Raw genomic sequence first — 16,078 nt, 5'->3', positions numbered from 1 at the left:
ATATTGCATCTTTTGTGTTTAGCTCCGTCTCACAGCATTGTAACATTGTAGTGCAGCAAGAAAGGAAAACTACTGTAAACATTTGAACCATATTTCTTGTTTAGAACCTATAGCTAGCAACATCGCCATCTCCTGAAAAACATTAATATTGCACCTTTCTTGTGGCTACATCACAGCATCTACTGAAAAACATTTATAGGGGATCTGACTTGTTTAGTTCACTTTAGATTCACATCACATCTGAAAAACAACTAGTCGAGTGTAATACTGTAAGTAAATGAGGTTTAATTGTAAAAAAAAAAAAAAAAAAAAAAAAACTGAAAGACTGAAATGTACCCGGGCCCGTGCGGCCCGGGCGATTCCGCGACCTATGATCATAAGGATTCTTCTCAATATCAATATCATATGTTTCACATATGCAAAAGCAGTGTTCATCTCATTGAACTGAATGGTGATGTCAAACAAACCTTATATTTTCAAAAAATATTCCTGCCATACCTCATTTGATCAGTTTTTAAGTAACATTTGCATGTCATCATCAATTTAGACAGCAAAAATGTCACTATTAAAATAACTTCATATCATCACGATGATTCCACTGAAAGACAACAATAATATGCTATTGAATTATCGTCCACTCCAGCCCTAAATCAAGCAAGTAGTAACGGACGTTACTAGCTACTAGAAACGTCTGAAAAAGACCCGAGTGTATTTTCTTCCTCTGTCTGTAACCTGTTGTCTGTAGGAGTTTGTTGCGTGAGTTACTGTCCAGATTGCCGTACCAGATGGTTATGGATGAGGTGAGGATGCTTTCTAGGATGGCTGTATAGAACTGGAGGAGCAGATTGCATTTTACTTTGAATTTTTTGAGCTGCCGGAGGTGAAAAAGTCTTTGATTGGCCTTTTTGATTATGTGACCGGTGTTATTGTCCCATTTGAGTGTGTTGCTGATGTGGGTGCCCAGGAATTTGTAAGTGACTGTGGTGGTTATGGGTTGTCCGGAGATGTGGAGGGGTGTCTTGGGGGGTGGATTCCGTCGGAAGTCTGTGATGAGTTCTTTGGTTTTGGAAGTGTTGAGTTGTAGGTTATTGAGGGCGGTTAAAAAGGGCGATTTCCCGGGATTTTTCTTCATTTCCCGTTTCCCGCTATGCCTCATTTTCGGGAAAAATATTAAACCCTAGTACCAAACCAAATTTCCCAGGGACCACTTCCATTGCGTATACCAACCCCCACCCCCCATAAAATAAAATGTGCTGATGTAACCATGCAATAGCAGCAGAAAGGCTAAATGACAATAAGGCTACTAGCTGGTTCAAAACGGACACACACACCATACGGACTAATGGCCCATTTCCACCGCTGGTATCAGTGCGGCCCCGCCCAGCTCATCTCACTTTTTTGTCTCATTCCACCGATCAAAAACGTGGACACCGCGGGTTGAGTCGGGGTTGAGCTAGTTTTGGTCCCTGCTTTGTTGAGGTTCCAGCGCTGTGAACCCGGTACCATACCGTGACGTGAAAACACTGCAGACGACTGATTGGTCAGGCAGAATCGTGTTTACTGTATCTACTGACTGTCAATGCTGGATACCAGTTTAGTGGGGCTTACCTTCTCTTCTGTTAATGTTATTTCCATCAGTCTTTTGTGTTGCTGCCTTCGGCTCTGGTGAAATAAAATCAATCTCCTTGCTCAGCTTTAACATGACGGTGGTTTTCAATTGTTTTGAGAGAGTCCGCTCCTCGGGAAGCCCTTGTAGTTGTGTGCTGTGTTGGCTCCGCTAGGCCGGAGGCGGGGGTTTAGTGAAGCCGCGGTCTTGCCTGGTGAGAGGCCGCCGGGGTAGTGGCTCCCCTTCTCCCTGTAGCGCAACTCCCATCCCCCGCGCAGTGCATCCATGTGAGTTTGAGTAACAACAAAGTGATATCCATTCTCCTAGCCGATTGTCACATTTGCCCATGTACACTGTAGGTCATTTAGAGGCACCAGTATTTCATAAACAGTTTAAACGTTCTGTGTATGGATTTAATTTTAACGTTATACGTTATAGCCTACTTCGGCTATGGGCGGAGGCAGATATGCAGTCGCTATGACGACCAGGTGTGGGCGGAGACGAGTAAACTTGCTATGGAAACAGAGTCTATATCAAGTAGAGACGAGTAAGACCAGGTCGAGTAGCAGTGGTTCTCAATTGGGGGTCCGTGGCACTTTGCCAGGGGGTCTGCGAAAAGTTTTCAGGAAAATAAAAATAAAAACTTTTTTTTTGTTGCAAAAGCTTCATAGTTCAATGAAAATATTTTATGCTTTAAATCTAAAATGGCTCATGGATTACATTATAATCTAACAAACCTATCAATTTAAAAGTCAAGCACACATTAGAGTGGAAACAATTAAGCTTAGCCCAAAATCACAAATCAGAATGAGGGGGTCCCTGGTATATTTTCTATGTTGTAAGGGGTCCTTGGCTGAAAAACATTTGAGAACCTCTGGAGTAGAGCTGTACTGTGCTGTTATATGTGGTGGAAATGAGCCAATACACACACACACACACACACACACACACACACCTGCTAACATTAAGCTGTGAAAAAGAGGACCCCCTTTGAAAATCTAACTAACTTTGGAGCGTTATTTAGCTACCTTCCTGACAAACTATCATGACATGGTTGGTACAAATCGATTCCTTAGATCTAGTTTCTGATGCCAGAAACTTCACTCTGGGTTTAAAACTGAGCCTACTGCAGCCTCTGAAAGTAAATGTTCAAAATTGTGATATTTATGTGATATAATATCGGGATATTTCCAAAAATCTGTCAAATCTGGCTACTCCTCAGGGTTAAACTCGGGCTGAACCCAAAAATGAATTTTATTTCATTTTAGTTCAAACACCTGGGTATTCAGTGCACCTATTTATTAATGTATGCAAATAAAATCACAAAAATATAATTTCTTTAGTTTTTCACACTTTTTCACATCAAAAGTTCATTTTTCAAGATTTGATTCATAAGAGTAATTTACAGTTTGCTGATGTCACATAGTACTATAAAATTTCTACCCCATTTCAACCAATCATATCACGAGCTGTCAATCTCTTTATTTCAGGAGAATTTTCTCCTCCAAATGAAGGAGAAAATGGCGCCTAGTGTCTGTAATCTGGCAGAATTTCTAACCCATAAACTAACTACTAACTTGGCCAATTGTATGTAACATTCAAAATAAATCAAACGGCAATGCCTAAGAATGCAAAGAAATGTAACTGGCTCGTTAAAATCGCATTCCAGGATAACGTTAGTTAATGTAGTTAAGGCCGAATTCAGACCCCGGCCCCTCGGAGATTCCAGGCCGACAGGCTTCACACAAAGGCAGCTGGCTGCCTGCTGCTCTAACTCACGTAGCACCACAACACGCTGAATCCCACTGAATTTTGGGGCGGCACACGCGAGGATTGGCCAAAGCCAAATCCAGTCCCCAAAATTGTCAAATCAAATCATCGACATGCTACTATGGCCCGCCTTTCAACCTCAAGTTTTGTTTTTCTGTCTGAAACGTGACTCCGACCCACGCGCCACTTGGGCTCTATATATATATATATATATATATAATTCTCTGGCGGACCACCAGGCAGAGCCCCGGACCACAGTTTGGGAACCAATGCTTTAGACCAGTGATACTCAACTGGCGGCCTGCGGGCCACATGCGGCCCGCGGGCGCCCCCTGTGTGGCCCGCGATGGAATTGCAATTTTTTTTTTTTTTTTTTTTTTTTACAGTGCACCTGAATGCAACATGCAAGATACCCGCTGAATAAGTGTCCAAATGTTCATGTAATTCTGGCCAATACTCACACTTCTGTTATAGCATTTCAGTCTGGAATATGGAATATCTTTCAATAATCTATGATTTAGCTGCTAAATTGTCAAATACCGCCGTCTGCTCGCTACCCAGGCACTTATGTATGTACATAACCTAAGTAACTATCCAGTGTGCACAACATTGTCAGACTAAACTCCGTCTGACACCTACAATCCGCTACAGAAAAATGTATATTGATTGTTTATTAACTCTCTCGTAACGGACAAGCCGTCTTTTATTGTCACACGAACACCACAATACATGCATGCGGCCACAACACACTCATGCTGACGGTGGCCGGTGAAAAGTGTCCTCTGCATTTAACCCATCCAGGCATGTCCTTTCCTCCGAGGGGCAGGCCAGGAGCAGTGGTCGCTTTCTCGTACAGCGCCCGGGGACCAACTTCGGATGTTGTCGTCACTGGTCGGATGACGATGACGATCTGATCTTCTGCATGTTTTTAGTGGGGGGGTTATATACGGAGGAACCCCCTCGGGGGTAACTGGCCCCTGGCCTTCTATCATTTCCTTCTGGCCTTCTATCATTTCACGAAAGTGGCCCCCGGGCAAAGCAAGTTGAGTATCCCTGCTTTAGACGGTCGCTATAGCACCACCATCAGGACTATTGGTGCCAAATTTGCATTGAAGAAGTTTGGCATGGGACTAGACCTTTGTGCAAAGTTTGGTTTATTCTCATGCATGGGAAGTTCAACTTCCTGGGAGAAGAAGAAGAATATTGGCAAATACAAACAGTGGCCACTTCGCTGGCCCGGCCACTAATAACATTTTGTGAGCAACACACACGTGCGCGAGCGGCAATAGGGCAGGCGAGGCCACACAGCAGCTGAGCTGCGGGCCAGGCTGCACAGCGGCCGAGCTGCGTATGCGAGTGACAGGACCAGCTCGGCGAGCTGCAGGGCTGTTGAGCGAGCCCACATAGCGGGCGAGCCTAGGAATCGAGCACACTGTGTAACTCGAGATGCCTAGTTTTACAAAATTACACAGAATTCCGACTTCCGTTCACGGCTTCTGTTGGTTTCCTCTCAGATCACAGGAAGCGCCTTGGTGGAGTTGCCATGGAGACAGTCTCAGAGGCGGATGGCGTTATCCCCGTAATCATCTGTGCATCAGAAGAGCGCATGGGTGCGACCATGGCAACCATCAACAGTATCTATAGCAACACAGACGCCAGCGTGTTCTTCTACATCGTTACGCTTCGTGATGCCGTCAAACTGACCAGGTTTGCCCTTACTTTGTTGACACAATAAAGCATTATTTATTAAAGGCAATTGATGCTTATATTAATGCCTATATTTATCTAAGAGAAATTGACCGAATGCACATGTGATATTTTGTTGATCCATCCACCACCACCTGCTCTTTTTCTGATACATTCTACCACAGTCAAAAAGTTAGAGACACCCCATAATAGGTGCACACAGTTCCCATTTTCCTTGAAAACCCCTGAAAGTTTGTAGATCAATTTAAAGAAACCAAAATAAGTCCTTCAAAGTTTTTGAAAATGTATGGATGACCTTGGAAGGACGTGATATTTAAATTTAAAATATAGCATCCAAATTCATCAATAGGCCTCTCCATCGTAGCATCAACACTTCACATCCCGAGGAAAACCCTGTGATAATGATTTCACCAGCTTGTCCCCATTTGACAAGATTGGGAGTGAACAATGAAGCCTCTGTCTCACTTGGACCAGTATCATGTTTTACACCTAAACATGCCAATTTGGAGTTAATAGTTTGCTCAACCATTGGTAGAGCCATTGGAAATTGGAAAAAGAAAATTACTCCTGACATGTGGACTAATTTTGGTTGAATTTTCAAATGTAAGCTTAGTTTTTTCGACACATTATATCATCCAGGCGCGGACTGCATAATCGGGCACGTCGGGCCGATGCCCGGTGGCCTGGCCTGGCCTGGCCTGCAAAAAAAAAAAAAAATGTTGCAGGCCAGGCCGCTCACTGAACAGCAGGCCAGTATGTATAAGTGTTCCTAGTTGCGCAGATAGCAGTTAGGCAGGCTGCAGGTAGCCAGGCAGGAAGGAATGAGTTAACTTTTCAGTCAGAAGCTGCTGGTACCCCAGCACGGGTGGGCAGGGCTTGCTGTTCAATGGTGCCAAAATGGAGAAGAAAAGAGGTGCAGAGAGGTGGAAAGCAAGGAGCCTGTATTTGTTTTTGTTTTTTGTTTTATATTAGGCTATATTAAAAAATCCTATTGGTCAAATGTAAACAGTAGTGGCTAATCTGAAGGTATGGGTTGGATTGCTTTTGGGGTTTTCTTCACAAAAGTGGAGAAGGAGGCAGAAGCAGCACTAGCACTGCAGCAGGTGCTCCTGCAGAGCTGGAGGTGGTGTTGAACTTATCAGAATCAGGAACCTTCAGGTAGGCTACAATTTCAGAGAATAAAGTGAAACATGTAGGCTATATGCTTATTGCTTTCACATTAATGTGCTATGGGATTATCAGTAGGACTGCACAATACAGTTTAAAGTGGAGATTAAGCAGTTTGATTTTATTATTTTTGTATTTTCATTTAACCTCAGACGAGACAAGACAGGACACTGCACTCTTCCTTAAATTAAGTTTGCTGTGAAGCTTTTGTACAGAGGCATGTTTTTGTTTTTACGTCTTCATATTATACTTGCAGTTATCTAGGCAATGTTGAATTATATTAGTGAACAAATAGGTAACCTAACATGTAACATCACGTTAGCATTATATTCACCAAATCTTGCTTCAAACGGCCCAAATTTCTGGCCTGGTCTGCATGGTATCAGGTGGCGCTGTGCCGAATTGCACAGAATTCGGCACTGCTCTATGTCAGGTTCCCAGCAGCACACTTACCAAGTTTGTTGTCGATCAGATGAATGGCTATCGAGATAAACCACTTTTTGTGTTGCCAGTAGGTGGCGCTATGCCAAATTACACGGAATTCAGCTCCCTGCACTCCATTGAGTCCCCCTAAGCGCACTCCCAGAGTTTTAAGTTTTCGATCAGATGAATGGCTATGGAGATAAAGTGCTTTTTCTCTTGCCAGTAGGTGGCGCTATGCCAAATTGCACATAATTCAGCTCCCTGCACCTCCTTGAGTCCCCCTAAGCGCACTCCTCGAGTTTGAAGTCGATCTGACGGATGGTTCTTGAGATAAACCACATTTTCTATGTTGCCAGTAGGTGGCACTATGCCGAATTGCACAAAAACAGGGCACTGCACTGCACAATAGGGCACACTCCCAAAGTTTGAAGTCGATCCGACCAACGGTTCTCGATGGCATGCAGCAGATGATGCTCATCCATAAGCAGTGGTGGAAATGGCCAGGTTTTACTCTGGCAACCCTTACTTACACAGGATGCGGGTTCCCGGAAGTGGTGTTGCCCTAGAGCAGACGTTCTCAAATGTTTTTCAGCCAAGGACCCCTTATAAGATAACACACACACACACACCCCCCCCCCCCCCCCCATTCAATCTCAAGGACTCGATGTTGACTTAGTTAACGACCCTGTTTACTCAACGACTGTGCTCACAGCAGTGTTGACACTTCAGCCAGGGCTTGAAGGAGCACACGCTTGATTGAACACAAATGTATTAATATCGAACGTGTTTCCAAATGTATTAATATCGAACGTGTTTCGCGTCCGAATCGCACAGCTTCTGTTATAGCATTTCAGTCTGGAATATGGAATATCTTTCAATAATCTATGATTTAGCTGCTAAATTCTCAAATCCCGCCGTCTGCTTGCTACCCAGGCATTTATGTATGTACTTAACCTAACTAACTTAACCTAATGAACTATCCGGTGTGCACAACATTGTCAGACTAAACTCCAGCTGACACCCCAAAAACCTACAATCCGCTGCAGAAAAATGTATATTGTTTGTTTATTAACTGGCCCCTGGCCTTCTATCATTTCACGAAAGTGGCCCCCGGGCAAAGCAAGTTGAGTATCCCTGCCTTATAAGATAACAGCCCCCCCCCCCCCCCCCCCCCCCCCCCCATTCAATCTCAAGGACTCGATGTTGACTTAGTTAACGACCCTGTTTACTCAACGACTGTACTCACAGCAGTAGATAGATAGATAGATGTGTGAGGGGGGTGAAGCACCTGTCCTGGGCTCAGACACCCAGCCATGGGGCTAAGGGGCGGGGGGAGGCAGGCCTGGGGCTGTGAAGTGATTGAGTGCTGAATTTCTTGCAATTTGACATAGCGCCACCTACTGGCAACACAAAAAGCAGTTCATCTTGAGAAACATTTGTACGATTGACTTCAAACTTGGGGAGTACGCTGCTCGGACCCCGATGGAGTGCGGTGCCGCATTTCATGCAATTTGGACTTATTCCAGGACTCTCTGTTTGTCTGTCCTTCACGTATCTCAAGAACCGTTTGTCGGATCGACTTCAAACTTGGGGAGTGTGCTTCGGGGGACCTGACAGAGTGCAGTGTGTGTGCGGGGGGGAAGTGCCCACAGGGTGGTGCAAGGGGGAATGGGCACTGCACTAGTAATAATAATAATAATAATTTATATAGCACCTTTCATAACATAAAATGCAACTCAAAGTGCTTTACAGAAGAAATGTTTGAATTGAATTGTGATTATTTCTTTGTGTCATCCCAGGCAGTACATCGATAAGACGAAGTTGAAAGGCATCAAGTATAAGATTTTGGAGTTTAACCCCATGGTTCTCAAAGGAAAGGTGAAGCCGGACTCATCCCGACCCGAGCTGCTCCATCCAGTGAGTTCTGGGTTTGTTTCTGCAGTGATAAACAGTCACTATGTGTGCACAAATGTATTTGTTTCCATTTAAAGTAAACTCAGAATTCCTAAGAGGTGAACTAACTCTTTTAACTGTTTTGCAGCTCAACTTTGTGCGCTTTTACTTAGCTCTGCTTGACATCAAACATAAGCGGGTGATATACTTAGACGATGATGTCATTGTGCAAGGTATGTATGTCAGCGAGACCAGAGAGAATCCAATAAAGTAAGTAGAAGAGGTATATCTGAAAATATTGTAAAATATATGTATAATATTGTAAAATATGTGTATATCTTTCCAATTTAATGGTATCAGGTTTGCTGACATTGATAACAGATGTACGTTTTGCAGTCATGAACCTGAAACCCTCGCTCTCTCATTTTGTAGTTGTAAAACAATAACATTTGATTTGGACATTTTCATTAAAAATAAAAACAGGTCACCCTATGTTACCTGTATGGTGTTGTAATTGATTATGAAAACTTTATGATTCATCTCATGGTTTTGATACACAACTCACCATTTTCAAAATCCTCCCCTATTTTCAAACTGACGTTAATTGAGCCCTGAAACTAGTGAATGACAAGAACATCTGTCCAATATTTCAATTAGATATTGAGTGAGTCTCTTTTATTATAAGGCTATTACTAAATGTTATGTTTGCTTTGCTGTCACTGTCATTAGTTGATGATGATGATTTAAAAAATATAAAAAATTTATTTTTACACTGTATTTGGAATTGATGGAGCTGCAGATGCAGAAATTGTTTAAGCTTGTAATGAAAACAGAAAGTTGGCCTAACACCAGAAAAGACAGGAGAGATGGAGAGATCATACAGGGATCTGTCATCAACAGCCTTCTGTCGTACTTTCTAGGTGACATCAAGGATCTGTTCAGTATAAAGCTTAAGCCCGGCCACGCTGCCGCCTTCGCCACCGACTGCGACCTGCCGTCCACGCACGAGATGGTGCGCAGCATCGGGATGCAGGTGCATTTTTTTCCTCAATAGCAGACTCTATGACGTGTATCACGTTGATATACATGTATATACAAATGTTGTTATGCAACATATTTTGGTTGACAAATGTTGACATTCAAGGTATCTGTGGTTTGGAGAAACGTAAACTGCCAACATTCTATTCAGGCAACGAGGATGGATTGACTGATTTTTTTCATGGCAGTTTACCAGGATTATCTGGTCATACTGTACATATACATAAACACAAAATGAACTCTTAAAGTCGAGCTGAACCCAAGAATGACTTTTCTTTTCTTTTAGTTCAAATACCTGGGTATGCAGTGCACCTATTTAATAATGTATGCAAAACAAATCACAACAATCTAATTTCTTTAGTTTTTCACACTTTTTCACATCAAAGGTTCGTTTTTCAAGATTTCATTGATAACAGTAATTTACAGTTTGCTGACGTCACCTTGTAGGCCTACTATCATATTTCTACCCCATTTCAACCAATCATATCACGAAATGCAGCTGTCACTCAAATCTTCATTTCTGGATAATTTTCTCTTCCAAATCAAGTCGAAAATGGCGCCTATAGTGCCTGTCATCTGCCAGAATTCCTATCCCATAAACTAACTACTAACTTGGCCAATTGTTAGAAACATGAACAAAAAACAAAAAGTATAATCTCTAAGAATCCAAAGAAATGTAACTGGCTCGTTAAAACGCGCATTCCAGGGATATTGTATCGTTACAGCAGCGATAATGGCGCGTGCATCTGAGAGCTTGGATGTCACTTCGGAGATTCCAGGCCCGACGTGCTGCACTCTCCGCTCGGCAACACGAAGGCAGCTGGTTGCCTGCGGCTCGCTGAGCTCCGCTCCTCTCGTCAAAAGGCTCTTCCCCAAGGGGAGCGCCGCAACACACTGAATCCCACTCGATTTGGAGGCGGGACACACCAGGATTTAACCTTGCGTCACCAGGCTCTTCTCGGCGAGAAAGAGCCTGGCCTCCCTTTACAAGTGATTTTGTCACCATTTCTGGTTCCAGCCTAGAGCCCGCCCTAGACAGGAAGTAACAGCGGCAACTTTTACGTTAACTTGACAATTATACACAACGGATCGGAACGGCAAACAACAAAACAAAAGATGGACGTACCGAACAAGGTTTTTGAAGAAGTTCTTGTAGAAACATTGCGGATTCACAATCTCACATCTTTTAAGCCAATACAGAAGCTTTGCATCAGACAATTAATCGAGGAAAGAGACGTCAAGCTAACGGCAACAAAGACGTTATTATTATTCTGTATTTGCAAAGCGTGACTCGAAAACAGCCAGCTAGGCATCCGTACAACCCACGCCCCTCCTCCTACTAGCGTTATTTACCTCAATGACAGGCAGCACAAGCTAGCTGGCCAGCTAGTTCACTCATGTTTTTGCCAAGTACATTAATAACATGCCAAACAATCAACTGTTTATGAACTTTTAGAAATAACATATGCTTAGATAAGAGTCATTGATTGGTCTATCATGCTACATAGGTGCAACTAAGGTATTTCCCAACATTTGATAAAATTTCCCTGGAAATTATCCAAAATGCCCCCGAAATATACATTTCACAGGGGCAAAAATAGCCCTTATTTAAAAAAGTTACTTTCCTACCCTGGTGTGTGTGTGTGTGTGTGTGTGTGTGTGTGTGTGTGTGTGTGTGTGTGTGTGTGTGTGTGTGTGTGTGTGTGTGTGTGTGTGTGTGTGTGTGTGTGTGTGTGTGTGTGTGTGTGTTGTTCGTGTGTGTGTGTGTGTGTGTGTGTGTGTGTGTGTGTGTGTGTGTGTATATATACTGTATATATATATATATATATATATATATAATATAACATACACACACACATCTCTATATATATATATATATATATATATATATATATCATTTATTTATTTTAAAGAATCAACCTCAGTAACGGTAACATGATGCTTTCCCCTCTGAGCCTGTCTCCCAGACAACCTACATGGGCTTCCTGGACTACAGGAAGCAGGAGGTGAGGGACCTGGGAATCAACCCCAGTGACTGCTCCTTCAACCCCGGGGTGTTTGTGGCCGACATTACCGAGTGGAAGAAACAGAAGATCACCAAGCAGCTGGAGAAGTGGATGGAGGAGAACTTCAGGTGAGCAGCACAAGGCATAAACCCTGTGAATGTCTTTAAACATTCTCTCAAGACTGATCTGAAAAACGAGATGATGGCTAGCTAGAGAGTAATTTAATTGTGTTTGTGTTTCATGTGTCATCCCCCTCCACCAGGCAGAACATATACAGCAGTGCCTTGGCGGGCGGCGTGGCCACTCCACCCATGCTGATTGTGTTTCATGAGAAATACACCACGATCGACCCGGTGTGGCACGTCAGACACCTGGGTAAGATCGTCCCTCTTAATATTTACAAGAAATTCCTGAATCATGCTGTATTCTGTATGGAAAGGTGATTTATCATGAGCCAAAACCAAACAGAAGTCTAACTCGATGTAAAATAAATAAATAAAAAAAAATGTTGGAATCTGAAATAGAAATAAAAACCCATCTTTTCTTCGTCACAGACAACACACCACGCACTAGGGGTGTCACGGTATGGTTCGGTGCGTGTAGCTATATGACGAATACGTCAATACACACATTCGTTCGTTATAATCGTCAATATCCAAATAATCTTGCGCTCTTTATGAACATTGCACATCAGGAAACATCGACAACTCACCCTAGCACCATGCAGGCTAAATATAGTCCATTTAACTTTCGGAAGCCTTTGCCCTCAATAAAGTTGAATGGAAGCGTCTTGTCATTCATTGCCATGTTATCTTGTGTGGGCTAAACGTGTTAGCTTGTGTGGCTAACATGTTCAATGCTATAGGATCAGATCCTGCTGTCCTTCCTTGCGTCCACATGCCTGTGCTGAATGTCTGTCAAGTGGTTAACGTTATATGCCAGTTTTATCTGCACAGACAGCCTACATAACCATGTTGTCATTGACTGGATCAAAATACTGCCAAACTGCGCTGGTTTTATGAGATGATGTCACCACCCTTCCGCTCCTTTGACTATGCCTGGTTTCTTTACTTTACATCCAGGCATTAGAGGAGGGGGGCTGGTAAAGATGCAACATTCCGGCCCGCGTTGTTTATTACTATGATAATTTAATTATTAGTTTAACCGACTAGTATTTTGGTGCCGACTAGCGAGGGTAGTGGATGTTTAAACATTTAACCGACTAGTTGCCTGCATCCCCATATGCAGTCGTAGAGCCAGCCCTACATAAAAATATAATGTAAGAGAGTCTAATACTGTTAGTGTTTACTGGTTTAATACACGACAGGGCCATGCTGTACCAATTTATGACACTGGGTGGAGCACTAGTACTGTCTGTTCAAAAGAAATGCCACAAAGGCATTTTTAACCAAAAGGTTAAAAATAAATGAAAACAAACCTAACCTTATGCATTTGGGATTCTTTTGTTGCTTTCCCCCCCATTGTACCGAACTCGTACCGAACTGTGACCCCGAAACCGAGGTACGTACCGAACCGTGACTTCCGTGTACCGTGACACCCCTAGCATACACACACGTGCACGGAAACGTGACATTTTTCCTCCGTGTTTGAACTATCCTGACTCGTCCTCCGTGGTCAGGCCAGGAGCGGTGGGCAACTTCAGTGAAGTGCCCGGGGACCATTCTGCATGTTTTCAGTGGGGGTCCATATTGATGTTATATGGAGGAAACCCCAGAGGAGCATGGGGAGAACATGCAAACTCCACACAGAAAGTCCCTTTCGACAAGATAGCCCACCTGGGCACCATGCAGCCACCGAAGGCATGGGGAGACATACCCCCAGTGTCAACAGCATCCCAGGCAGGAATCGAACCCAGGACCTTCTTACTGTGAGGCGAGAATGCGAGGCAAGAACGCTACCACTGCGCCACCGTGCCCTAGACCTGTCCCCTTCCTTGACCTGAATCCGATCAGATCTGCACCAAAATGTAATGGGTTCTTCCTTGGCCCATGCTACACACTTCCACCAAGTTTCATGAAAATCGGCCCAGTAGTTTTTTCAATAATCCTGCTAACAGACAAACGGCACGGAAAACATAACCTCCTTGGCGGACGTAAATAAACTGGGCTAAAACAATCTTGTCTTGTACAACTAACAAGCGAATAGTAAACCTGTTGTCCCCCATCAGTGATGTAGATCCACCCTTGGGTCAGTCCCATTCATTGTCAGTGCTGCCCCCTAGCAGCACAAAGTCAACACTATGCTACATTTTAAGTGGAGATTTCTGTTTTCTTCCTGTAGGCTGGAGTCCAGACGCCCGTTATTCCGAGAGTTTCCTCCAGAAGGCACGGCTGCTGCATTGGAACGGCCGATTCAAACCCTGGAATTACCCCGGTGTCCACCTGGACCTGTGGGAGAAGTGGTTTGTCCCGGACCCCTCCGGGAGGTTCTTGTTGGACCGACCTGAGGGCAACGGCTAAAGCCTGAGAACCGCACGTGTCCGAGCCAGAGGGACACGAGGCACAAGGCCTTCAGGACACTGGACCATGATGGAAGGATTCATACAGAACTCTGATGTGATTTTATTGTGGCATGTTCTTGAAAACAAAGTCTTGTTGTGCTGTTTGAATATTGAGGAGCATACAATGGCGTTACAAAAAAGTATTCAAAAAATATTATGTATTTGGATTACAGATAGCTGTGAAAAAATAAGGAGGACTACTTCTAGGAATACTTTTAGAATGAAAAGCAAGAGACTTTTATGTGTGAATGCAAACCTTCAATCAACTTCCTGGACTTTGTAATTTCCCACTTCTTCCCATCTGAACCTTTATCTCAAATATGGAAAAGTAATCCCTTGGTTCACGTTACCGATAACATGTTTGATGATGTAACTAATAACTGTAATGGAATAAGCTCAAGATCAGTGTTTTCTAGTTGACATACAAAGGTGAACATTTTGTTGACTTGACAATGTGAATTCCAGGCCATTTCTGTGAATAAATAGGTAGACTTTGCCAACTGACCAAAACAGTTAATTACTGTATGTGACAGATAATCACAGACCAAGTGTTTTTTCCTCTTTGAAGACATTTAAAGGGATAGTTCAAATTTTTTGATGTGGGGTTATTAATGTATGAGGTACTTTGCTGACAGTCAGTGTACTACAGTACATACATGCAGTAGAATGCAGCCGGCGCGGTGCAAGTTGAGACTGGAGGCGTCAGAGAAGTGCAGGTGACTGCTGTGGTCAGGGTGCGTGCAGGGTCACGAGACAAAACCGTCCATACTGCTCACCTGGCATAATCCAAGTCTTTACAAGAGCTAAGCCAAGTTGACTTGAAAAGATGTAATTTACACCCTGTTTTTAGTTGAAATCTACATACTGTAGTCATGTGGACGAATAACTTGAGGGGAGCAGTTACTGTAGCCTGTTACAGTGCAGATTTCAGCTAAAACAGGGTGTTTGGCACAAATTTGGCACACATGGTCAGTGATGGTATCTGAACATGTCCTCCAAGTTTTGTGGCGATTCGTAAATTGGCCAAGAAGTTATGACAATTTTGCTGAGAGGCCACGCCCTCTCACAACTTTAAGGGGTAATATCCTAAACTAAAGTAGATTTCAAAAAGCCAACTTGTAGAGCTTGCATTATAGATACTACCCAGCAATTTAGGTGGAAATCGGTCAAACGGTCTAGGAGGAGATGTCAAAAATGTGTTTTCCAAACTTTTCAAAGTATCTCAACATTTTTCCAGATGGACCTTGAGGGTCCTTGAGGCAAATTTGTAGCGCTAATGACATCACAGTCGATAATTGCGTGACATCACTTCCAGCTCAGTGACATCATTCGCACGAGATGGATTCGCCCAGGTCAACTGCTGACCTACAGGTGAATACAACAGGCAGTTGTGATGTCATCAGTGATGTCTTCTTCTCTCATCACAGTTAAGCAATTGTAAATGCATTCAAACCCCCCCCCCCCCACAGACACACACACACACACACACACACACAAACAACTGCCAGACTGACATCACTTCCGTGACATATTGTGACTAAGATAAGATCACAGTTGCAAGAGTGGTATCACAGTTGGGTGGAGCCTTGGTAAACCCAGCCTCCACGTGACCTCCATGTACTATCAGTCACTACAGACATAGGGGCCCTTTACACAAGGACAGTTTCTGGAAGAAACGACACAATAGCGTTTCCTTCACACCTTTTCCTTCACACCTTCTCCCTGTTTACATGAGCGCTGTTGAATTTTTAAAACGCCATAATGTACATGCCAGGTCGCTAGGTGGCAGTGTGATCACTGTATTCTTTGCCCATACAAGGACGCTTCTGCATGACGTAATTTCGTAATCGTCTTTCCGGTTTTAAACGCGGAAGTAGAGTACGCTTTCCGCAGTCATTTAGACTTGCCAAAATGCTTTTTTCAAGCTAAAAAAAACCCCAAACTGTT

The 16,078-nt window shown here is 43.4% G+C and overlaps 1 protein-coding gene across 3 annotated transcripts in view; it reads left to right on the top strand.

The window, feature by feature from the left end:
* Positions 1–14,541, top strand: part of glt8d2 (glycosyltransferase 8 domain containing 2) — a 34,973-nt gene extending 20,432 nt beyond the window's left edge. Inside the window, exons 2-8 of one of the 3 annotated variants that reach the window (XM_083656122.1) lie at positions 4,891–5,083; positions 8,473–8,590; positions 8,715–8,799; positions 9,487–9,599; positions 11,572–11,738; positions 11,873–11,985; positions 13,912–14,541. In XM_083656122.1, coding sequence (XP_083512248.1) covers positions 4,891–5,083; positions 8,473–8,590; positions 8,715–8,799; positions 9,487–9,599; positions 11,572–11,738; positions 11,873–11,985; positions 13,912–14,090 — 968 coding nt within the window. In that variant the 3' untranslated portion in view covers positions 14,091–14,541. Of the gene's footprint in view, positions 1–4,890; positions 5,084–8,472; positions 8,591–8,714; positions 8,800–9,486; positions 9,600–11,559; positions 11,739–11,872; positions 11,986–13,911 lie in introns of all 3 variants that reach the window. The other 2 variants (XM_083656121.1, XM_083656123.1) reach the window with 2 other exon arrangements.
* The last annotated feature ends 1,537 nt before the right edge of the window (positions 14,542–16,078 follow it).

The sequence above is a fragment of the Poromitra crassiceps genome (genome assembly GCF_964638095.1).
Source record: "Poromitra crassiceps genome assembly, chromosome: 2".
Classification (NCBI taxonomy): Eukaryota; Metazoa; Chordata; class Actinopteri; order Beryciformes; family Melamphaidae; genus Poromitra; species Poromitra crassiceps.
Note: the sequence above shows the minus strand (reverse complement) of the source record. Positions and strands in the feature narration are given on the sequence as shown.